At 43.0% G+C, this 23,157-nt stretch overlaps 2 protein-coding genes and 1 long non-coding RNA gene across 7 annotated transcripts in view; 1 reads left to right on the top strand and 2 right to left on the bottom strand.

Annotated features, from left to right (window-relative positions):
* Window positions 1–8,904, bottom strand: part of GPALPP1 (GPALPP motifs containing 1) — a 49,922-nt gene extending 41,018 nt beyond the window's left edge. For 3 of the 4 annotated variants that reach the window (XR_007720731.1, XM_050766218.1, XM_050766217.1), the window contains exon 1: window positions 8,692–8,888. Coding sequence is in view for 3 of the 4 variants with exons in the window: in XM_050766218.1 (XP_050622175.1) it covers window positions 8,692–8,779 (88 nt within the window). In the remaining variant the exon portion in view is untranslated. Of the gene's footprint in view, window positions 1–8,691 lie in introns of all 4 variants that reach the window. The other variant, XM_050766216.1, reaches the window with a different exon arrangement.
* Window positions 1–23,157, bottom strand: part of LOC126940399 (uncharacterized) — a 117,735-nt gene that overhangs the window by 37,192 nt on the left and 57,386 nt on the right. The gene's annotated exons all lie outside the window — the stretch shown is intronic.
* The window catches only part of NUFIP1 (nuclear FMR1 interacting protein 1), a 52,713-nt gene continuing 38,508 nt past the window's right edge, over window positions 8,953–23,157 (top strand). The window contains exons 1-5 of one of the 2 annotated variants that reach the window (XM_050766196.1): window positions 8,953–9,410; window positions 15,779–15,861; window positions 17,099–17,197; window positions 17,982–18,044; window positions 19,000–19,076. In XM_050766196.1, the coding sequence (XP_050622153.1) occupies window positions 8,999–9,410; window positions 15,779–15,861; window positions 17,099–17,197; window positions 17,982–18,044; window positions 19,000–19,076 (734 nt within the window). In that variant the 5' untranslated portion in view covers window positions 8,953–8,998. Of the gene's footprint in view, window positions 9,411–10,038; window positions 10,368–15,778; window positions 15,862–17,098; window positions 17,198–17,981; window positions 18,045–18,999; window positions 19,077–23,157 lie in introns of those variants that run through there. The other variant, XM_050766197.1, reaches the window with a different exon arrangement.

Genomic DNA, 23,157 nt, shown 5'->3' with positions numbered 1-23,157 from the left:
CATGTATATTTTATCACAATTTGTAAAAACTGAAAAAAAAAAAAAAAAAAAAAGAGGCTGGGCACAGTGGCTCATGCCTATAATCCCAGCACTTTGGGAGGCTGAGGCGGGTGGATCACTTGAGCCCAGGAGTTTGAGACCAGCCTGGCCAACATGGTGAAACCCCGTCTCTACTAAAAATACAAAAATCAGCCAGGTGTGGTGGCACACACGCCTGTAATCTCAGCTAGTTGGGAGGCTGATGCAGGAGAATCACTTGAACCAGGAAGCAGAGGTTGCAGTGAGCTGAGATCATGCCACTGCACTCCAGCCTGGGTGATAGTGAGACTCTGTTTACAAAAAAAAAAAAAAAAAAAAAAAAAAAAAAAAAGGCCAGGCAAGGTCGCTCAAGCCTATAATCCTAGCCTGGCTAACATGGTGAAACCCCATCTCTACTAAAAATGCAAAAATTAGCTGGGCGTGGTGGCAGGCACCTGTAGTCCCAGCTACTCGGGAGGCTGGTGCAAGCGAATGGCATGAACCCTGGAGGCGGGCTTGCAATGAGCTGAGATAGCGTCACTGATCTCCAGCCTGGGTGACAAAGCAAAACTCTGTCTCAAAAACAAAAACAAACAAACAAACAAAATCCCCTTCCCCGCCAGCCATTAGGTTTCTTCCGGACTCCATACAAAGGATTATGGTTAGCTGCATTCGTGCAGGTCCTGGCTTCCCCAACCCCCATAAATCCTGGGCCCCTCTTAAGGAATTTTTTTTTTTTTTTTTTGAGACAAGGTCTTGTTCTAACTCTCAGGCTGGAGTGCAGTGGTGTGATCACAGCTCACTGCAACCTCAAACTCCTGGGCTCAAGCAATCCTCTTGCCTCAGCCTCCGGAGTAGTTGAGACTGCATGTGCATGCTACCACACCTGGCTAATTTCTACATTTTTAGTAGAGATGAGGTCTTACTATGTTGTCTAGGCTGTTCTGGACGTCCCGGGCTCAAGTGATCCTCCCACCTTAGCCTCCCAAAGTGCTGGGATTATAGGCATGAGCCACTGTGCCTGGCAGGAATTTTTACTCTGTCCTCTAGTCGGCCAAAAGGAATCTACTGAGTACCCGCTTTGTGCTGGGTACCCTGCTAGTATTGGGGATTATAGAGGCTTAGCACGTGGTTCCTGTCCTCATGGTTTAGTGGGCAAACCAGCAAACAATCCAGCATAATAACTGCAGACAGAGAAAGCCACGTGTGCTCCCATCCCTCACCACAAACATTGTGGTCTTGGCAACAGCAGGACCACCAGCAGCAGCAGCAGCTGGGAGCTTGTCAGAAATGCAGAATCTCAGGCCTCACCCACATCACCTGAATCAGAGTTGGCATCTTAATAAGATCTCTGGGTAATCCACGTACACGTTCAAGTTTAAGGTGCACTGCTACAGAAGACAGAAATAGGGTGACCAACTGTGCTAGTTTGCTTGGGATTGAAGGGCTTCTTGGGATGTGGCATCTTTAGTGCTAAAACTGGGACAGTCCCAGGGATTGAGGGGGTAATTTAGTCTTTGCTCCTGAACTTGGAATACATTAAAATCCTGACGGGGGGGGGGGGGGAAGAAGAGACCGGCTAGGACATTGAAAGATTTGTTTTAGAAGTTCATGTCCTTTCTTAAAGATTCTGATAGGAACTCTCATCAGGAATCATTAAACAAAGATGTCAGATAAGCATCTAAGTTCTTACATAAAAATCTTCACCCCATGGGTGGGAATATCATCACTTAAAAGAGAGAATAGAGTATATATATAAAAAAAGAGAGCTTAGGAGTCAGCTTTCAGAATCTTTAACACCTGAAGGTTTAATCAAAGATAAACTATTCGAGATGAAGAGGAGCTGCCCAAAGAGAAGACAAAATTGAGGGGAGTATAGTATCACAGAAACCGACAGAAGAGAAGGGGGGGTGTGTGTGTGTGTGTGTGTGTGTGTGTGTGTGTGTGTGTGTGTGTGTGTGTGTGTGTGTGTGTTTTTTTAAAGATAGGGGCTTGCATCTGGGCGCCGTGGCTCATGCCTATAATCCCAGAACTTTGGGAGGCCAAGGCGGGTGGATCACCTGAGGTCGGGAGTTTGAGACCAGCCTGACCAACATGGAGAAACCCTGTCTTTACTAAAAATACAAAATTAGTTGGGCATGGTGGCGCATGCCTGTAATCCCAGCTACTTGGGAGGGGGAGGCAGGAGAATAGCCTGAACCCGAGAGGCGGAGGTTGCGGTGAGCTGAGATCGCACCATTGCACTCCAGCCTGGGCAACAGGAGCAAAACTCCGTCTCGAAAAAAAAAGGGGGTCTTGCTCTGTGGTCCAGGTTGGAGTGCAGTGGCATGATCCTATCTTCCTGCAGCCTTGGCCTCCTGGGCTTAAGTGATCCTCCCACCTCAACCTCCCAAGTAGCTGGGACTACAGGTGTGCACCACCACACCTAGCTAATTTTTAAATTTTTTTAGTATAGACGTGGTCTTGCTATGTTGCCCAGGCTGATCTCCAACTTCTGGGCTCAAGAGATGCTCCCACTTCAGCCTCCCAAAGTGCTAGGATTACAGGTGTGAGCTACCGTGCCCAGCCGTAAGAGAGTTTTAAGAGGAGTAGGTAATCTTAAAATACTGTTAAGTAATAAGAGAAAGACTGAAAAAGTTCCATTTGATTTAGCAGCATGGAAGGATCTATATACATATTACACTTGAGTAAAAATGTAAAAAAATAAAATGAAACTTCAGTGACATCTGTTGCTCTTGGAATAGAGACCAAGGTCCTTCATGTGGTCTCTCCAGTCCTCATTTGCCTTCCTCCCAGAATGTGGCCATCCAGGCAGCAGCAGCAGCAGCAGTGATTTCATCTACCCCTCGCTTTCTCTGCTTCTGTTACATGGTCTTCTCTGTTCCTGCTGCCCACTATGTCCCATCCTGCCTTAAAGTCTTCATACATGTTGTTCCCTCAGTTTGAGTGTTCCCTCCCATCCCTTAGTTTCATTCATTTTGCTAGTTTTCAGAGCTCAGTGCAAAACTTAATCTTGGGATTCAGGTGTTATGGGCCTTCTCATGTGATAAACATAAAGTCACACAGTTTTCTAAAATACATGGTTTTCTTCTTAATAAAAGTATTCTTGAAATTATTCGTGTTTTTGTTGTTGTTGTTAACATAGGGTCATTGTGCAGAATATCACATCATATATATTGTTAGATCATTAGAAATGTGAGCATTGGAGACAGAGCATTTTTTTTTTTTTTTAGAAATTAGACTCTAAATTCAAGTTTCTTTTTTTTTTTTTTTTTTTTTTTTTTTTTTTTTGTTGAGACAGGGTCTTACTCTATCATCCAGGCTGGAGTGCCGTGGCATGATCGTAGCTTACTACAACCTCCAACTCCTGGGCTCATGCGATCCTCCCACCTCAGCCTCCCAAGTAGCTGGGACTACAGGCATGCACTACCTGTATTTTTTGTAGGGATGGGGTTTTGCCATGTTGCCCAGGCTGGTCTTGAACTCATTCGATCAAGAATCTGTCTGCCTCAGCTTCCCAAAGTGCTGGGATTACAAGCGTAAACAACCATACCTGGCCCAAGTTTCTTAAAACTAGATGCACAAGCCAATAAGCACATGAAAAGGTGCTCAACATCACTAATTGTTAAGGAAATGCCAATCAAAGCAATGAGATATCACTTCACACCCATTAGGATGACTATTATTAAAAAAAAAAAAAAAGACAAACAAATTAACAAGCAATGGGAGGGTGTGGAGAAACTGAGACCCTTGTACACTACTAGTGGGAACGTAAAATGGTGCAGCTGCTATAGACAACAGTATGCTAGTTCCTCAAATTGTTTTTTGTTTGTTTGTTTTTGTTTTGTTTTGTTTTGTTTTGAGACAGAGTCTCGCTCTGTCACCCAGGCTGGAGTGCAGTGGCGTGATCTTGGCTCACTGCAACCTCTACCTCCCAGGTACAAGTGATTCTCATGCCTCAGCCTCCCCAGTAGCTGGGACTACAGGTGCAAGCCACCACATCTGGCTAATTTTTGTATTTTTAGTACAGACGAGGTTTCACCATGTTGGCCAGGCTGGTCTTGACCTCCTGACCTCAGGTGATCCACCTGCCTTGGCCTCCCAAAGTGCTAGGATTACAGGTGTAAGTCACCGTGCCCAGCCTCTCAAAACGTTGGAAAATTACCACATGATCCAGCAATCCCATTTCTGGGTATACGACCAAAAGAAATGAAAGCAGGGACTTGAACAGATTATTTGTACACCCATGTTCATAACAGCATTATTCACAATAGCATACATAGCTACCCAAGGGTCCAGCAACAGATGAATAAACAAAATGTAGTCTGTACAGTATATACTTACATGGAATATTGTTGAGTCTTAAAAAGAAAAGAAATTCTAACGTGCTACAGTAAGTGAAGCTTGAAGAAATCATGCTAAGTGAAATAAGCCAGTAACCAAAGGACAAGTACTGTATGATTCCATTAAATGAAGTACCTAGAAGAGTCCAATTAACAGAAAAAGGAAGTAGATGGTGGTTACCAGGGACTGGGGGAGAGGGGAGAATGGAGAATTATTATTTAATGGGTATAGGTTTCAATTTTGAAGGTGAAAATAGTTCTAAGAGATGGATGGTGGTGATGACTGCACAACAACGTGACTGTACCTAAGTGCCACTGAACTATATGCTTACAAATGGCTAATATGATAGATATGTATATTTTACCAGAATAAACAAGAAAAAAAAACAGATGCATATATATGGTTGCCTGATGGAAGGTGATAGTGGAGAAAGGATGGTCTGTTCAATAAATGGTGCCAGGATACCCTTACGGGGCAAAAAATTTTCATCCCTATCTCACACCACACACAAACATCAATTCCAGATGAATTGCAAATATAAATGTGAAAGCTGAAACAATAATGCTTTTAGAAGAAAACATAGAACAGCTTTATAACCTTGGGGTGGGCAAGATACCTTAAATAGGGTGCAAAAAATTCTACCGTAAAAGAAGAAAATTAAAAGTCAGAATATATTAAAATTAAAAACTTACGTTAATCAAAACATACCAACATGAGTGAAAAAACAACCACAGAATTAGAGAAGGTATTTCTGATACCCCTATCTGGAAAATGACTCATATCCAGACTATAAAAAGAACTCTATAAATCAATATGAAGACAGACAACTCAATGGAAAAATAAGCAAAAGACCGAACACAGCATGTATCCATATGGTCAAATAACACATGAAAAGGTGGTCAATTTCATTTGTCACCAGGGAAATACAAATTAAAACTACCATGAGATATTGCTACAAACCACCGGATTTAAAAGAAAAAACTATTAGAATGTGGAACAACTAGAATTCTCATACACGCTGAGAACTTTGGTGACTTTGGAAGGTGGGAGTATCCACCATAAGACATATACTACAATGCAGAGCAGCACATTTTATAACAGCCTCCAAATGGAAATTACTCAAATGTCCATCCAATGTAAAATGGATAGATTGCAGAACATTCATCCAATGGATGACTATATAGCAATGTAAAGAAACAACCTATAATAATTCTATTTGTTTAAAGACCAGATTATGAACTTCAACAATCTATAATAATGCTAATCTACATCAATGAATCTCACAAAGTAATATAGTACCAAGATAGGAAGCCAGTTACGAAAGAGAAAACATGCAGTTACCCTTTGGTTGTAGGAGGGGTGGTGATGCAGGTAGTAACTGAAAGATGGTCCAAGTGCAGCTTCTATGGTGTGATATAGTGGATGTGAAAACCATTGGTACTGGTAAGCTTCTTAAAAATCCAGATAGATGAATAAAAATTATATGTGAAGATTTTTTGGCAACTGTTTTAGGTTCAGCCATCTAGGAGGTTATGAAGGGAATGGAATTATAGCAGGGGGGATTATGCGTTAAAAATGACACACTATGTGTAAGATACTGTGCTTGACGAAGAGCAGTCATTCAACATATATATACGAAGAATTTTTTTTTTTTTTTTTTTTTTTTTTTTTTTTTTTTTGAAACAGAGTCTCACTCTGTCGCCAGGCTGGAGTGCAGTGGCGCAATCTCAGCTCACTGCAACCTCCGCCTCCCGCGTTCAAGTCATTCTCCTGCCTCAGCCTCCAGAGTAGTTGGGACTACAAGTATGTGCCACCACGCCTGGCTAATTTTTGTATTTTTAGTAGAGACGGGGTTTCACCATGTTGGCCTGAATCGTCTTGATCTCTCACCCCGAGATCCACCGGCCTTGGCCTCCCAAAGTGCTGGGATTACAGGTGTGAGCCACCGCGCCTGGCCCCAGAATCTTTTATGCGCCAGGCAGATTGTAATGCAACTCCTTCAAGTAGAGGGCAATACACATATTACACGTGCACGGCGTTAAGTGCTGGGGGAAGCGGAGAACTAACACATAAAAGAAACAGAAGAGAGCAGACAAAGAAAGACGTACTTGACATAAAAGCTGGTAGAATGATGGAAGCAACCATAACAGAATTATCTATGCAGGAGTTGGTGGTTGCTTATCTGCAAATCCTGCCTTGGTTTAAAATCAGGGAATATGGGCCGGGTGTGGCAGCTCGCGCCTGTAATCCCAGCACTTTGGGAAGCTGGGGTGGGCGGATCGCCTGAGGTCGGGAGTTGGAGACCAGCCTGGCCAACATGGGGAAACCCCCTCTCTACTACAAATACAAAATTAGTTGGGCGCAGTGGCGTGCGCCTGTAATCCCAGGTACTCAGGAGGTTGAGGCAGAAGAATTGCTTAAACCCGGGAAGTGGAGGTTGCAGTGAGATGGGATTGTGCCATTGCACTCCAGCCTGGGCGACAGAGTGAGCCTCCGTCTCCAAAAAAAAAAAAAAAAAATCAGGGAATGTGGTGAACCAGCAACAACATACACATAGGAACCCAACTAGCTACATTGGTTAACCACAGCTTTATTCAACCTTGGTCGAATGGAACTTTTCTTGCTAAAATAAAATCACTATTTATTTATTTATTTATTTATTTTGAGACAGAGTCTCACTGAGTTGCCCAGGCTGGAGTGCAATGGCGCGATCTCAGCTCATTGCAACCTCTGCCTCCAGGTTCAAGCGATCCTCCTGCCTCAGCCTCCTGAGTAGCTGGGATTATAGGTGCATGCCACCACGCCCAGCTATTTCTAGTAGAGATGGGGTTTCACCATGTTGGCCAGGCTGGTCTCGAACTCCTAACCTCATGATCCGCCCACCTCAGCCTCCCAAAGCGCTGGATCACAGGCGTGAGCCACTGCGCCTGGCCTTATTTTATTTTTTTTAAAGCTATCTCCTACAGGAAGGAACGCATAATTTTTTATTTTTACTTTTTTTTTTTTTTTTTGGAGACTCTCCTTCAGTCGCCCAGGCTGGAGTGCAGTGGCGCTCTTGGCTCACTGCAACCTCCGCCTCCTGGGTTCAAGCGATTCTCCTGCCTCAGCCTCCCGAGTAGCTGGGATTACAGGCGCCTGCCACCACGTCTGGCTGATTTTTGTACTTTTAGTAGAGATGGGGTTTCACCACGTTGGCCAGTCTGGTCTCGAACTCCTGAGTTCAAGTGATCCGCCCGCCTTGGCCTCCCAAAGTGCTGAGATTACAGGCTTGTGCCACCTCGCCCGGCTGGAAAGCATAATTTTCAAAATGGTTATAACAGAAATTAGATTGGAAAGGGGCCTGTAGTAGAAACATGACCTCCGGGTAGACCAGGAAGAAAAATTAGATTCAGAAATGGCAGGGCTACTCAGCTTTACTCTTCTCCAACTGGGTTGTCGGTGCTAGTCCACAAATGTGAATAAACATTAAAGCAGATAGGTATGCATGGCGGAATCTGAGAAGCATTCGTTTCGTATATACAAAGTGCCTGTCCCCACCATAGTGCAATGGTGGGGACAGATTATGTTGACAAATTATTCAGTGTACCAAATATGCAATGTAATTAGGAAAAAACCCGAGGGCAAAAAGAAAGGCGTGACAATGCTTTGGGGAATTTGGAAAGGTTTTATTGGTATGACATTTAAGTTGGGCCTTGAAGGATAGGGAGATGTTTGTCAGTTATGTTTAAAGAAATGTAACCAGAGGAAGCCCAGAAGCCTAGAGCGTTAAGTAACTGCGCAGCAACTCAGGCTGGATTGAGTACTGGGCTGATGTGTCAGATGCAATAACAGAATGAGAGGCAAGGAAAGCAGGTCGGGGGCTGGAGAGAACAGGATCTGCAAGGTTCTTGTAAATCAGAAGGCAATATGGCACAGAGGTTAGGAGAAACGCTTCCTTCTAAGTCGCGCTCCATCACTTGCTAGCAGTATGATCTACGCTGGCATGGGCTTGGGCGTACCCATTTGCAACATGGGAAAATAGTCTTTTCCTTATACGGCTTAAATGACTGAATGGGTATCAGTCAGTTAGGGCAGCGTGCAGCTCTTATTAAGCGCTAAATGAGAATGTATTATCATCACGAAGCCAAATCACGCAAAAGCTCGGTTTCTAGGAGGGTCCCCCAGCCTCCTCCCCACTGCTACCGTTAGGGAAAAAAAGTTCTCTCGGGTCGGGCCGCGCCCACTCCCCATTCCTCAGCCCTCCTAGGCCTCCGACTTTCTTCAGCGAGCAGGGCCGGCCCAGGGAGGGGGTAGATGGGCCTGGTGGGCAGCGGAGACGCAGCCGCTTACCAGGGCTCGGGTCCCGCTCTTCGTCCTCCGCTGTTCCGCGGGCCTTGAAGCCGGGCGGCAGGGCCGGTCCGATTAGGTCTCTTGCCATCCGCGGTGGCTGACACTGGTCACAGACACGAGTCTATCCACGAACGTCAAAACTACCCAAATGGAATCCCGCGATGAGCAGCAAAGAATGGAAGGTTTCCCGACGCCGACCAATGACGTAAGGCCTGTGGTTGGCTGAGCGGCGTAGTTCACCGTAAAGGAAGTGACGCCTAATGCTTGCTCCACAGTCGCGTGCTAGACTCCGGACCCGGCAGGTGGTATGGCTGAGCCGGCTAGTGATTTCGTGACTCCAACCGGGTGGCGTGCGTCTCCCGAGCTGACTCCCACGTTAGGGCCGCTGAGCGACACTGCCCCGCCACGGGACAGCTGGGTGTTCTGGGCAATGCTGCCGCCGCCGCCACCACCGCTTACGTCCTCGCTTCCCGCAGCCGGGTCAAAGCCTTCCTCTGAGTCGCAGCCCCCCATGGAGGCCCAGTCTCTTCCTGGGGCGCCGCCCCCCTTCGACGCCCAGATTCTACCCGGGGCGCAACCCCCTTTCGACGCCCAGTCCCCTCTTGATTCTCAACCTCAACCCAACGGCCAACCTTGGAATTTCCACGCTTCGACATCATGGTATTGGAGACAGTCTTCTGATAGGTTTCCTCGGCATCAGAAGCCCTTCAACCCTCCAGGTAGGCTATTTTTCCACGTGGGTCAACCCCTTTACCTTTTTTCCCCGTTCTTTCTTCTCCCGTTTCTCCGTTTCCTCACTCCACTCTGCCTTGCCTCTGCGCTCTTGGAGTCTGGTCATTAGTATCTCAAAATATATCTGATTGGAATGTTTTCCTGTTGCCTGTTAATTCCATTTAGCAGTTGTTTATTGAATTCCAACTATGTACCAGAATTTAGGTATATAGCAGTGAGCAGAACATACAAAAAATATTACGGAGCTTAATATTAATATCTCTCTTGTGTAGGAAGACAGACAATAAACAAAATAAAATATTGTGCATTAGAAGGTTAAGAGTGCAGTGGAGAGAGATAAAACAAAGAAGAATGGTAAGTAGTGCAGGGTTTTTTTTTTTTTTTTTTTTTTCTTTTCTTTTTTGGAGACAGAGCGCCTCTGTCGACCGGGTGGAGTGAAGAGTAGCGCGATCTACTTCACTCCAGCCTATGCAATCTGCAGAGAGGCTCACTGCAACCTCTGCCGGGTTCAAGCAATTCTCGTGCGTCAAACTCCCGAGTAGCTGGGACTACAGGCCCGCGCCACCACGCCTGGCTAATTTTTTGTATTTTTAGTAGAGATGGGGTTGCGCCGTGTTGGCCAGGCCTGTCTCGAACTCCTGAGCTCAGGCATCCGCCCGTTTCGGCCTCCCAGAGTGTTGGGATTACAGGCGTGAGCCACCGTGCCCGGCCGGGTAGTGCAGTTTTAAATATCATTGTTAGTCATAAGAAAGGTGACATATGAGCAAAGACTTCAGGGAGGTGAGGGATCACAGCCATGCATACATCTGGGAGAATAGGGGTATAGGCAGAAGGAACTGCAAGTGCAAAGGCCTTAAGGCTTAGAAGCTATACATCAAAATGGGAACCAGCGTGGCTACAGAGGACTGAGTCTGGAGTATAATTGTAGAAGATGGGGGAAGAGGGTAAGACCTGGTATGTCTTTGTAGATCGTGGGACTTTGACTTTTACTGTTGTGAGGTGGGTAGTACAGGGGATTGACATGATCTGATTTACTTAAGAGGATTAATGTGTCTGTTGGTGGGAACTGACTGAAAGGGAAACCGGTTAGGAAGCTATTGTAATTACTTGTCTAAATGAGAGACACTGGAGACTTGGACCAAGGTGAAGCCCAAAGGATGGTGAGAAGTGGTTGGATTCTAGATCTAGGGATACCTTGGAGCTCTTGTGGGTTCAGTTACAGACCACTGCAGTAAAGCAAGTCACACAATTTTTTTTTTTTTTTTTGGTTTTCCAGTGCATGTAAAAGTTATGTTTTCCTGCAGATCATATGGGGCAAAAAAGTTATTTTTACATTATACCACAGTCTATTAAGTGTGCAATACCATTATGTCTCAAAAAACAACTTACATACCTTGATTAAAAAATACTTTAGGCTGAGCAGGGTAACTCACACCTATAATCTCGGCACTTTATTTATTTCTGTTTTTAAATTTATTGAGACAGAGTCTCTGTTGCTCAGGCTGGAGTGCAATGGCGCGATCTTGGCTCACTGCAACCTCCACCTCCAAGGTTCAAGTGATTCTCCTGCCTCAGCCTCCCGAGTAGCTGTTATTACAGGTGTCCACCACCAAGCCTGGCTAATTTTTGTATTTTTAGTAGAGACAAAGTTTCACCATGTTGGCCAGGCTGATCTCAAACTCCTGACCTCAAGCGATCCACCCTCCTTGGCCTCTGAAAGTGCTGGGATTACAAGCGTGAGCCACTGCACCTAGCCTAATCTCAGCACTTTGAGAGGCAGAGACAAGAGGATTGCTTGAGCCCAGGAGTTTGAGACCTGCCTGGGCAACAAAGTGAGACCCCCGTCTCTACAAAAAAAATAAAATTAACCAGGCATAGTGGCATGCCTGTGGTCCCAGATGCATGGGAGGCTGAGGCAGGAGGATTCCTTGAGCCCAGGAAGTCGAGGCTACTTTATCAACTGAGTTTGTATAATATTATAAATCCTTTGTTGTCATTTCAACAGTGTTCACCAGGAGTAGATTCCTCTCAAAAAAGCACTTTCTTTCCTCATCCATAAGAAGCCACTCCTCATCCATTAAAGTTTTACCACGAGATTGCAGCAAATCAGTCACATCTTGTGGCTTTACTTTTTTTTTTTTTTTTTTTTTTTTTTTTTGAGACAGTCTCGTTCTGTCGCCCAGTCTGGAGTGCAGTGGCGAGATCTTGGCTCACTGCAAGCTCCGCCTCCTGGGTTCATGTCATTCTCCTGCCTCAGCCTCCCAAGTCGCTGGGACTACAGGCGCTGGCCCCCATGCCTGGCTAATTTTTTGTATTTTTATTGGAGGTGGGGTTTCACTGTGTTAGCCAGGATGGTCTCAATCACCTGACCTTGTGATCCACCCGCCTAGGCCTCCCAGAGTGTTGGGATTATAGGCGTGAGCCACTGTGCCCGGCCCCTCCACTTCTAATTCTAGTTCCCTTGCTGTTTCTACTGCATCTGAAGTGACTTCCTCCACTGAAGTCTTGAACTCCTCAAAATCATCTATGAGGGTTGGAATTTCTTCTTTCAAACTCCTGTTAATGTTGATCTTTTGACCTCCTTCCATAAATCATGAATGTTCTTAATGGTGTCTTGAATAGTGAATCGAAACCTCCTTTCTAGGTTTTTAATCTACTTTGCTCAGATCCATTGGAGGAATCACTATCTATGAATCACTATGAATTTCTTTCAAGAACTTTTCAGCCAGGCACAGTGGCTCACAACTGTGATCCTAGCACTTCAGGAGGCCAGAACAGGAGGATCCCTTGAGCCCAGGAGGTTGAGGTTGCAATGAGCTTTGACTGCACCTTTACATTCCAGCCTGGCTAATAGAGTGAGACCCTTTCTCAGTAGTTGCATTCACAACTTGGCTAGCTGTTTGGCACAAGAGGCCTGGCTTTTGGCTTGTATCAGCTTTCAACATGTCTTCCTCACTAAGCTTAATCATTTCTGGCTTTTGATTTAAAATGAGAGACATGCGATTTCCTTTTGCTTGAACACTTAGAGGCCATGATGGGGTTATTAATTGGCCTACTTTTGAATATTGTGTCTCAGAGGATAGGGAGTCCTGAGGAGAGGGAGAGGAGAAGCACCGGTTGGTGGAGCAGTTAGAACATACACAGCATTTATAAAGTTCACCATCTTATATGGCCATGATTCATGGTGTCTCAAAACAATTAGAGTAGTAGCATCAAAGTATAACAGATGTAATAAAAATGACAAAGTTTGAAATATTTCGAGAATCATCAAAATGTGACACAGAGACAGCACATTGTTGGAAAAATGGTGCCGATAGACCTGCTTGATGTAGGGTTGCCACAGACCCTTAGCTTGCAAAATCTCAGTAAAATGAAGTGCAGTGAAACAAGGTATGCTTTTATACCTTAAAGGTGCAGACAGCATGATTTACTGAAAGATAGGGTATATGGGATGCAAGATAAAGAGGAGAGAAGGATAATTTAAAGCTTTTTGCCAAGTAATTGGAAGGGTGGAGTTGCTACTAACTGAGATAGGTAAGAATGTAGATGGAGCAGATTTGGAAGGAAGTCCAGGAATTGAAATTGGAATATATTTGTGTCAGGTAGAGATTCTGAATAGGCTTTTAGCTATTAGTCTGTACTTTCAGGGGAGATTTGTGGCTGGAGCTATAAATTTGGGTGTTGACACCATATAGATCATATTTCAAGCTACAAGATTGTTCACTTAAAACCTTTCTCCAACTTTGCATAAAATTCAATTCTGCATTAAACTGAATCCAAACAATTAGTGTTTTATTTATTATTTTATTTTATTTATTTATTTTTTTAAATAGAGTCTCTCTCTGTCACCCAGGCTGGACCAGTGGCAGCATCTCAGCTCACTGCAACCTCCACCTCCTGGGTTCAAGGGATCCTTCTGCCTCAGCCTCCTGAGTAGCTGGGACTACAGGCACGCACTACCATGCCTGGCTAAATTTTGTATTTTTAGTAGAGACTGGGTTTCACCATATTGGCCAGGCTGGTCTCGAGCTGCTGACTGCAAGTGATCTGCCCGCCTTGGCCTCCCAAAGCACTAGGAATACAGGAATCAGCCACCCCGCCTGGCCCAGACAGTTAGTGTTTATTGTATGGCAGATGCTGGAAATATGGACTTGGCTAAGTCAGATGAGATATGTTCATAAGTATGAACCAAAATACAATGTGACTGATGATAGAGGCATATAATAGCTGATTTCAGAATGTAGAGGAAATTGGGAAAAGCTTTTGGAAGAAGTGTTTTAGGAGATGTATAGAATTTGGGAAGAGATGTTTCTTAGGTAGAGAAGGAGGTGTCAATACAAGGCAAGTTCTGGAGATTGCAGGGTTCTGGTGTGACTGAAGCAGAGTATGTAAAAGGTATGGGGGAAGAGTAGGGTAAGAAAGTAAATTAGAATCTCATGGAAGGTCTCTAGGAAGCTGTCTTAGTCCCTATTGTGCTACCATGACAGAGTATGACCTGTTGGGTAATATATAATGAACAGAAATTTATTTGGCTGATAGTTTTGGAGGTTAAGTCCAAGATCAAGTGGCTCTTGAGGACCTTGCTGCATTGTAACATCAAGGAAGGCATCACATGATGAGAGAGAATGAGAGAAGGTCAAACTCATCCTTTATTATTATTACTTTTTGAGACAGGGTCTTGTTCGGTCGCCCAGGCTGGAGTGCAGTGGCACATATACAGTTCACTGCAGCCTCGACCTGCTGGGCTCAAGTGTTTCTCCCATCTCAGCCTCACAAGTAGCTGGGACTACAGGCACACACCACCAAGCCTGGCTAATTTTTGTATTTTTTGTAGAGACAGAGTCTCGCCAGGCTACTCAGGTTGATCTCAAACTCCTGGGCTCAAGTGATCCGCCCACCTTGGCCTCCCAAAGTGTTGGAATTATAAGCATGAGCCATCATGCCAGCCCCTCCCCCCACTTTTTTTTTTTTTTTTTTTTTTTAAGAGACAAGGGGCCGGGTGCAGTGGCTCACGCCTGTAATCCCAGCACTTTGGGAAGCCAAGACACGAGGTCAGGAGTTCGAGACCAGTGTGGCCAACATGGTGAAACCCTGTCTCTACTAAAAAATACAATAATTACCCAGGCGTGGTGGCACATGCCTGCAATCCCAGCTACTCGGGAGGCTGAGGCAGGAGAATCGCTTGAACCTGGGAAGCGGAGGTTGCAGTGAGCCAAGATTGTGCCACCGCACTCTAGGCTGGGCAACAAGAGCAAAACTCCATCTCCCCCCGCCGACCAAAAAATGAATAAATAAATAAGAGACAGGGTCAGCTGGGCGTGGTGGCTTATGCCTGTAGTCCCAGGACTTTGGGAGGCTGAGGCAGGCAGATCGGTACTTTGGGAGGCTGAGGCAGGCAGATCGGTTGAGGCCAGGAGTGTGAGATCAGCCTGGGCAATGTAGTGAGACCCCATCTCTATAAAAAGAATAATTTTTAAAAAAGAGACAGAAACAAGGTCTTGTGCTGTTGCCCAGGCTGGAGTGTAGTGGCATGATCATGGCTTACTGCAGCCTCAAAGTCCTGAGCTCAAGTGATCCTCCCACCTCAGCCTCCACTGCAGCTAGGACTACAGGTGCGTGCCATCATGCCAAGCTAATTTTTAAATTTTTTTGTAGAAATGGGGTCATGTGAGGTTACCTAGGCTGGTCCTGAAGTCCTGGCCTTGTGCAATCCTCCTGCCTCAGCTTCCCAAAGTGCTAGGATTATAGGCATGAGCCACCATGCCTGGCCCATATGCAGATTTTTGAGTCAAGTTGTGACAGGATTGGAGAATTTTTTTTTTTTTTTTTTTTTTTTTTTTTTTTTTTTTGTGTCAGTATGCAAGGTTTGTTGGAAGAGGGGGCTTAGGAACTGGAAGACAATCTACGAGTAATCTGGTGGAAGATCAGAATTTCTGACTTGGGGCATGGTAATAAGAATAGAAAAGTACAGTGGGATTTGAGAGGAGATATATTTCACAAGGTTCTGTTTTCCTGATGTGAAATTGATGCTGAAGGAGCTGTGTTGGGGATTTTACTGGTTACATTTCTGATATTTGAAATAACCGAAGGAATTTCATCAGGTTAGGTTGTCCATTTCTGAACTTTGACGCCTAAAGCATCTGTGGACATATCACACCAGTCTTTGTTTGAAAAATAGTCATTTGGTAGACTAATCTTAATCTTTGTTATTTTGTTTGAACTACTATTCCTCCTAGAAGGGTAGTTTAGCAGTGTTTTTACTGAAATATTTGTAACATACTATAGTAGATAAAATTTAATTATAATTTAAATAATTATATTGTTTCAAACGTTTATGGATCTCTTTTTTTTTTAGTTAAACATTCTTATTATCCACGAAAGTATGATGCAAAATTCACAGACTTCAGCTTACCTCCCAGTAAAAAACAGAAAAAAAAGGTATTTGAAAGATGTTCTTGAATTTGACCCCTTGGTCCCTATGTTACTGTTTTATATCTTGCATTTCTGTCATAACTGTCTTCAGTGTCTTGCTTCCATTATTGACACAGTGGAGCCTTGCTATAAAAAGGAATTTTATGGTTAAACATGAATATAGCAAATTATGATTCAAAAATAATATTTACCTACATTTTTTTTTTCTTTTCTGTGGTTTTAAAAATAGCTATATATTTGGTACTTTCATTTTATTTATTTATTTATTTTTTTGAGATGGAGTTTCACTCTGTCACCCAGGCTGGAGTGCAGTGGTACGATCTTGGCTCACTGCAACCTCAGCCTCCCAGAGTAGGTGGGACTGCAGGCGCACACCACTACACCTGGCTAATTTTTGTAGTTTTAGTAGAATTGGGGTTTCACTATGTTGGCCAGGCTGGTCTTGAACTCCTGACCTCAAGTGATCCACCTGCCTCTGCCTCCCAAAGGGCTGGGATTACAGGCATGAGCCAACAAGCCTGGCCATATAGTTGATATTTGAACAACGCAACAGTTAGGGGTGCAGTCAATAGTTTGTGTATAACTTGACTCCTCTAAAACTTAACTACTGATGGCCTACTGTTGACTGGAAGTCTTACCAATAACATAAATAGTTGGTTAATATATAAATAGAATGGTGTCCACATATATTTTATACTTTCCTAACATACTTAACTATTTCTTTTTTTTCTTTTTTTTTGATATTTCTAAGGCTATGTGGTTTATCTGTTTTTCCAAATTGTCACAAATCTCCAAAAAAATTTTTGCAATATATTTATTGAAAAAAATCCTTTTATAAGTGGACCCTTGCAGTTCAAACCTGTGTTGTTCAAGGGTCAGCGGTAGTTATTTTTTTCTAAAAAAGGAGCTGCTGTTTTTACTCTATTTTCAGGTCATTTCAACATATTCTGTACTGAGTCTTAATTAGATAACCAATTTGCAATCTGCTCATAATTTATATTAGCACTATTTGGATTTAAAAAGTTTAAAACTATGCCTGGAGTTTACTAATATATTTGTTAAAAACAAAATAAAAGAAAGAAACAGAATAATCTCTTCATTGGAAGTATACTCACAAGTTTCTCCCACATGAAAGGGTTATTGGAAACATCAAAGTATGTATTACTAGAACAATAGTTATGTTTTTATTGTTGATTAGAGATTTTTCACCAAAAGCCTAATTCCTCTCTGTTTTTGTTTGCAGAAAAGAAAGGAACCAGTTTTTCACTTTTTTTGTGATACCTGTGATCGTGGTTTTAAAAATCAAGAAAAGTATGACAAACACATGTCTGAACATACAAAAGTAGGTTTTCTTAGTTGTCCTGAAACTGATGTAGCAAAGTGGCCTTCTTCTATATGTATATTTGGTAGAAATTCCAAGCTTGTTTTCCTTTAAAGTTTATAGTTTCCATAGAAATATAGTTTGATGACTTGACAGACGGGGGCAGTGACCCTGGGGTTTGAAAGTGGGGATCCCACTGCTTCAGGGAGGAGGTAAGGTGGTAGCAAAGAAGGGAGCTCTGGCAGCTTTTTGTATTTGTGTACCTCTACTGCTTGGGAAGAGGCTGTGGTCCCCTCCAGTTACCTTGTGCATCTTGATGAGTTCTTTCCCCTTTAAGTCTGCCCTTGAACCATACTGTGTAATGTGGCCGTGCCTGTCACCCTCAAAGGCTGGTCCACACCTTGTCAAGTACTTTCTAGAAAATTTTAACCAAAATGTTTTAAAGGTTAAAAAGGAAACCTTTGGTTTGGAAAGGTTCTTCTTCTGCTTTTGGGAATGCCCCTCAACTTTAGGAATCAACATTTCACAGGTTTACCGATGTATGCCTTCACTCAAGTGGAGAAGTTAATAAGATACATTATTGTGCCGTGTACTCTGAGAGTGTCATTCCTTTGCCTAAAGGCAGCCCTGTTTTGGAATCATTTTTGTTTTACTACTGACATAAGTATGCAGAGAGAATACCATGTAGATGGGATAACTATGTAATACAGCCAGAATATGTCTGTGTATGTATAGTGGGGTAAATGTAACATGGAAACATTTATTAAATAGTGTTTTTTGTTTTTTTTTTTTTTAACTCTTATAGTGCCCTGAAGTAGATTGCTCTTTTACTGCACACGAGAAGATTGTCCAGTTCCATTGGAGAAATGTAAGTTCTGTTTTTTTATCCTATTTTTAAATACATGCTCTTTTTATTTTATTGATCTGTTATCTTCACAACTGTTCATTTATATACCTAATAATAAGTAACATTCATGGAGTACTTTGTAAGGATTTGGACATCATTTATTCAAGTTTTTCCTCACAAACAACTGTGGTTGTTTACATTGGCCCCATTTAAAATATTTTAAAAAATGAATTGCCCAAGTCCTGAGAACTGATTCTTGGACCTCAGTTTCTTGACTCCAAATTGTATACTGCTTTACTACACCATGCTGCTACAGATTGTCACGTCTACTCGTATCTTTAGTGACCTCTGTAGGTTTTGGTTGGTAAGTCATTCATTTGGGTGTTTAATGTGGTTTGAAAGAATGGGTGACATATCTACTTTGTAATCAAAATTATGTTACCCCTTTTCCCTCTATTAATAGCACTAATTAAATACATGGTAGATTCTTCTTTCTTTAAGGAAAAAGTTATAGTAGATAGATACAACCTCCTTACTTAGTTTTAAAATTGTATCCAACATAAGTTTACTTGTAGAAACAAAGTCTCCAAATTAGTCAAAAGCATATGATAGGCCGGGCGCGGTGGCTCAAGCCTGTAATCCCAGCACTTCGGGAGGCTGAGACGGGCGGATCACGAGGTCAGGAGATCGAGACCATCCTGGCTAACACGGTGAAACCCCGTCTCTACTAAAAAATACAAAAAACTAGCCGGGCGCAGTGGCGGGCGCCTGTAGTCCCAACTACTCGGGAGGCTGAGGCAGGAGAATGGCGTGAACCCAGGAGGCGGAGCTTGCAGTGAGCTGAGATCCGGCCACTGCACTCCAGCCTGGGCGGCAGAGCGAGACTGCATCTCAAAAAAAAAAAAAAAAAAAAAAAAAAAAAAAAAAAAAGCATATGTTATTTCCTCCTGATGTTCAGCAGGCTTTTTCCCCCTAGATGCATGCTCCTGGCATGAAGAAGATCAAGTTAGACACTCCAGAGGAAATTGCACGGTGGAGGGAAGAAAGAAGGAAGTGAGTAGAGTTCAAAACTGGTGAAATAACTATTTTACTGTGGCAAGGCTTATTAATATAGTTAAATTCATTGAATTCCCTTAGAATGTTGGAACTAGGGAACAGGACCATAAGGCATATTATGTAAGACTATTATTGAATGTAGTTTTAGGAAGACCTAATAAGAACTCTTCATTTAAGTAGCGAATGTGTCATAATGGGACTGTATGTTGCTTTTTGAGGGGGGCTACTACATGCCACCTATTAGATGTTCAGTGGTTGAGGCAATAATGGGTGGATGCTGTTACCAAAAAGTGTATTATACAGAAGTGTATTATCACAGAACAGTACATCTGGTACATCACCACATATGTCAGTGGATTTAAACCAAAACCCTTAAGGTGAGCCAAGTACAAATGTAACCTGTTGCTCACAAGAGTTTGAAGTATCTTTCTTGATCTTTAAGGATAGTTTTTCTTGTTTTCATCCCAGGCTTACCTCTAAATAAGATATACAGGTGCTAAGGCTAAGATATACAGGTGCTTTTCCTTAACAATGAGAAGATCAGGAATTCATTCCTGTAATTAAAGAAATTTGAGCATCGCCATGTAACTTGTGGTTTTACACTTACTAAGGAAGAAAGTTTAGTTGATGTCTAGCTGTAATATACTTGAAATTCCACTAGGGCCCTGTTATACTGCCTTCTCAGAAAAGACTAGAACGCTTCTTCCTGAAGCGGAAGACTATGCAGAACTACTCTAATGATCAGTTGCACTTTTAAAGTCAACTGCTCTTTTCCTGGAATTAAAAAACAAAGAGAGCCTGGGATGAAAACAAGAAGAACTATCCTTAAAGGTCAAGAAAGATACTTCAAACTCTTGTGAACAGCAGGTTACATTTGTACTTGGCTCACCTTAGTTTAAGGTTCAGTTTAAATACACTGACATGGGTGGTGATGTGCCAGATGTACTCTTCTGTGAAAAAGTTAGATGCTGCCCTTTACAGCTTTAGAGGTAATTGTGAGGGAGACCAGCAGAAGCATGAAGATTCAGAACTAACTGAGAATAAATATAATTCAACAAACGTGTATCAGGTATTAATACTATGTGCAAAGGAAAGAGTTGGATGAGGGTGAAGGGACAATTAGAAATCAATTTTTTTTTTGAGACAGAGTCTCACTCTGTTACTCAGGCTGGAGTGCAGTGGCGCAATCTCGGCTCACTGCAACCTCCACCTCCTGAGTTCAAGTGATTCTCCTGCCTCAGCCTCCCAAGTAGCTGGGATTACAGGTGTGTGCCATCACACCTGACTAAGTTTTGTATTTTTAGTAGAGACAGGGTTTTGCCATGTTGGCCAGGCTGGTCTCGAACTTCTGACCTCAAGTGATCCACCTGTCTTGGCCTTCCAAAGTGCTGGGATTACAGGCGTGAGCCACCATGCCCAGCCGAGGAATTCAATTTTTAAACAAGTCGGGTCTAGCCAGTCAACAGGGACTTGGTGGACATAACGTAGCATTTCAAGAGCATCTGTGGCTAACAAATGAAGGAATCTAGGCCACCTGGAGTAGAGTATATTAGAATGCCTTTTTCCTTTGATCTCTTTGGCAAAATCTCATTTATCTTGTAGGCCTGTTTTAAAGGTTGCCTGATTTACCACTCTCTTCTTACTCTTCACTTCCTCTATGTCAGTGCTACCAGAGTGCCAGTCTATAACAAAAGAGCTTGTACCAGAATGTAAATCAGTATATTACTTCCTTTATTGATAAGAAAAAATGAAAAAATGTCAGCTGAACTAAATATCATGCTTAGTGACATAGTTGATTTCTACTCTGGTGTGTGTGGATTGGCTGGTTGCCAGTCCCTGAAATACACTACCCTAAAGCATTAGTTACTACCTCCTTTGCAAATACATAGCTTATTTATACAACCATAGTACATTTGTCACATTACATTATAGTTGGCCCTGCTCTTATACATCTTTGATTCTGCTGTGCTTTGCACAGTGCCTAGAATTTAGTATGTGAGAAATACATATTTGTTGACTGAAGTACTGTTAAATAGTGTAGAGTGGGAATACTTAACCGTGGCAGTGATAAGGGAGCCTTAGCCAATTGCAAGGTCAAACTTAGAAGTTGAAGGAGTTTGGACCATGCTGTGGTTTGAATGTGTTCCCCAAAAGTTCATTTGTTGGAAACTTGGTCCCCAGTGTGGCAGTGTTGAGAGGTGGGACCTTTGGGAGGTAATTGGATCATGAAGGTAGAACCCTCATAAATGGATTAATTCATTCATGGATTGGTGGATTAATGGATTAAAGGATTCATGAATTATCAAGGGAGTGGGCTTATTATCATCAGAGTGAGTCAATTAGAAAGATCAGTTTGCCTGTCTCCTGTGCGCCCCCTTGCCATGTGATGCCCTCTGCTGCCTTGGGACTCTACAGAGAGTCCCCACCCAGCCACCAAAACTGCAAGAAATAATTTCTTTTTCTTTATAAATTATCCAATCGCGTATTCAGTTATAGCAACATAAAATGGACTGAGACCATGAAGTAGTTTGACTTAGGAATTTTGAAACACGGGATCTGAAGCTCCTTGCCTTCTGTAGGTAGCTTCTTTGCAGATACAAGTTTTTCTCCTCATGACATCACTCCCCAAGTAGCTGGGCTTTTTTTTTTTAATGTTTTGTTTGTTCTCCTTGTTTCTTTTCTATCTGTTGGTTGTTTCTTCTTCCTCCTCTTGTTCTTCCTCTTCTTTTTCTTCTTCCTCCTCCTTGTCCTCTTCCTCCTCTTCCTCCTCATCCTCTTCCTCCTCTTCCTCCTCATCCTCTTCCTCCTCTTCCTCCTTGTCCTCTTCCTCCTCCTTCTCTTCCTCTTCCTCCTCTTCCTCCTCCTCCTTCTCTTCCTCCTCTTCTTCCACCTCCTCTTCCTCCTCCTCCTCCTTTCTTCTCCTTTTCTTTCCTTCTTCTTTCATTTTTTGCATAGAGCAGTAATCAAACAAGAAGTTAACTCCACTTCCTTTCTGACATGTACATTATAAAGAGCTGCTGCTGAATGTATGAAAGATTGTATCCTGCTAGATGGGATGGAAATGGCCTAACTGCTAAGACACTAGGTTTTTTCCCATTGCTACTTAGCCTTGACTTTGATCAGTTAGAGGTTCATTCAACTCATTGGTGTCAGTCCCTTTTATAAATGTTTAATTCTCTTGAGGGGAATGGTAGCAGTTACTAGTCAGCACTGATTGTAAAACAACTCGAAAGTTATCTGACTAAACTTACATTTCTGAAGCTTTGAGTTTACTGAAGGGTATAGGAAAAGTCTGAAGTGACTTCTCGATTTGGCAACTTTGGTTCTTCTATCTTGTGGTTGTATAAATTAAATCATTTAAACTGGGAAATGTGGAACCACTATTAAATTAATGGTAACCAACTTTACTCTTTCTACTTTGTCTATAGCACTTTCACTCTCCCATGACCCTCTACTATTCCCTCCCTCAGCATATAAGAGGAAGGGGACTTCTGTAATCCCAGCACTTTGGGAGGCCGAGGCAGTTGGATCACAAGGTCAGGAGATCGAGACCATCCTGGCTAACACGATGAAACTCCGTCTCTACTAAAAATACAAAAAAATTAGCCAGGCGTGGTGGCACGCACCTGTAGTCCCAGCTACTCCAGAGGCTGAGGCAGGAGAATGGCGTGAACTCGGGAGGCGGAACTTGCAATGAGCTGAGATTGTGCCACTGCACTCCAGCCTGGGCGACAGAGCGAGACTCTGTCTCAAAACAAAAAAAAAGAGGAAGGGGATTTCATCTCGTCTGGAAGATTAGCATGTTTCATGACAAAGGGAGGGGTAGCTGAACTCAGAACTAACTAGGAAAAGATAAGGGGAGGCAGGGATTAGTGGTCGGACAGAGGTTAGCATGTTCAAGGAACTGTGAGTATAGGTAAGAAAAAAAGATGGCAGTTGTGGGGGTGGAGAGAACTAGGTGGATGTAGAACATTTGGGAGGTGAAAATGGACAGTGGGGATTAAATGATTATGAGGTTGAAGAGGAGAGAGGTTTTAGGAGACTTCCAGGTTTCTGGGCCGAGCACCTCTGTGAAAGG

Source organism: Macaca thibetana, chromosome 17, assembly GCF_024542745.1.
Source record: "Macaca thibetana thibetana isolate TM-01 chromosome 17, ASM2454274v1, whole genome shotgun sequence".
Taxonomy (NCBI): Eukaryota; Metazoa; Chordata; class Mammalia; order Primates; family Cercopithecidae; genus Macaca; species Macaca thibetana.
Note: the sequence above shows the minus strand (reverse complement) of the source record. Positions and strands in the feature narration are given on the sequence as shown.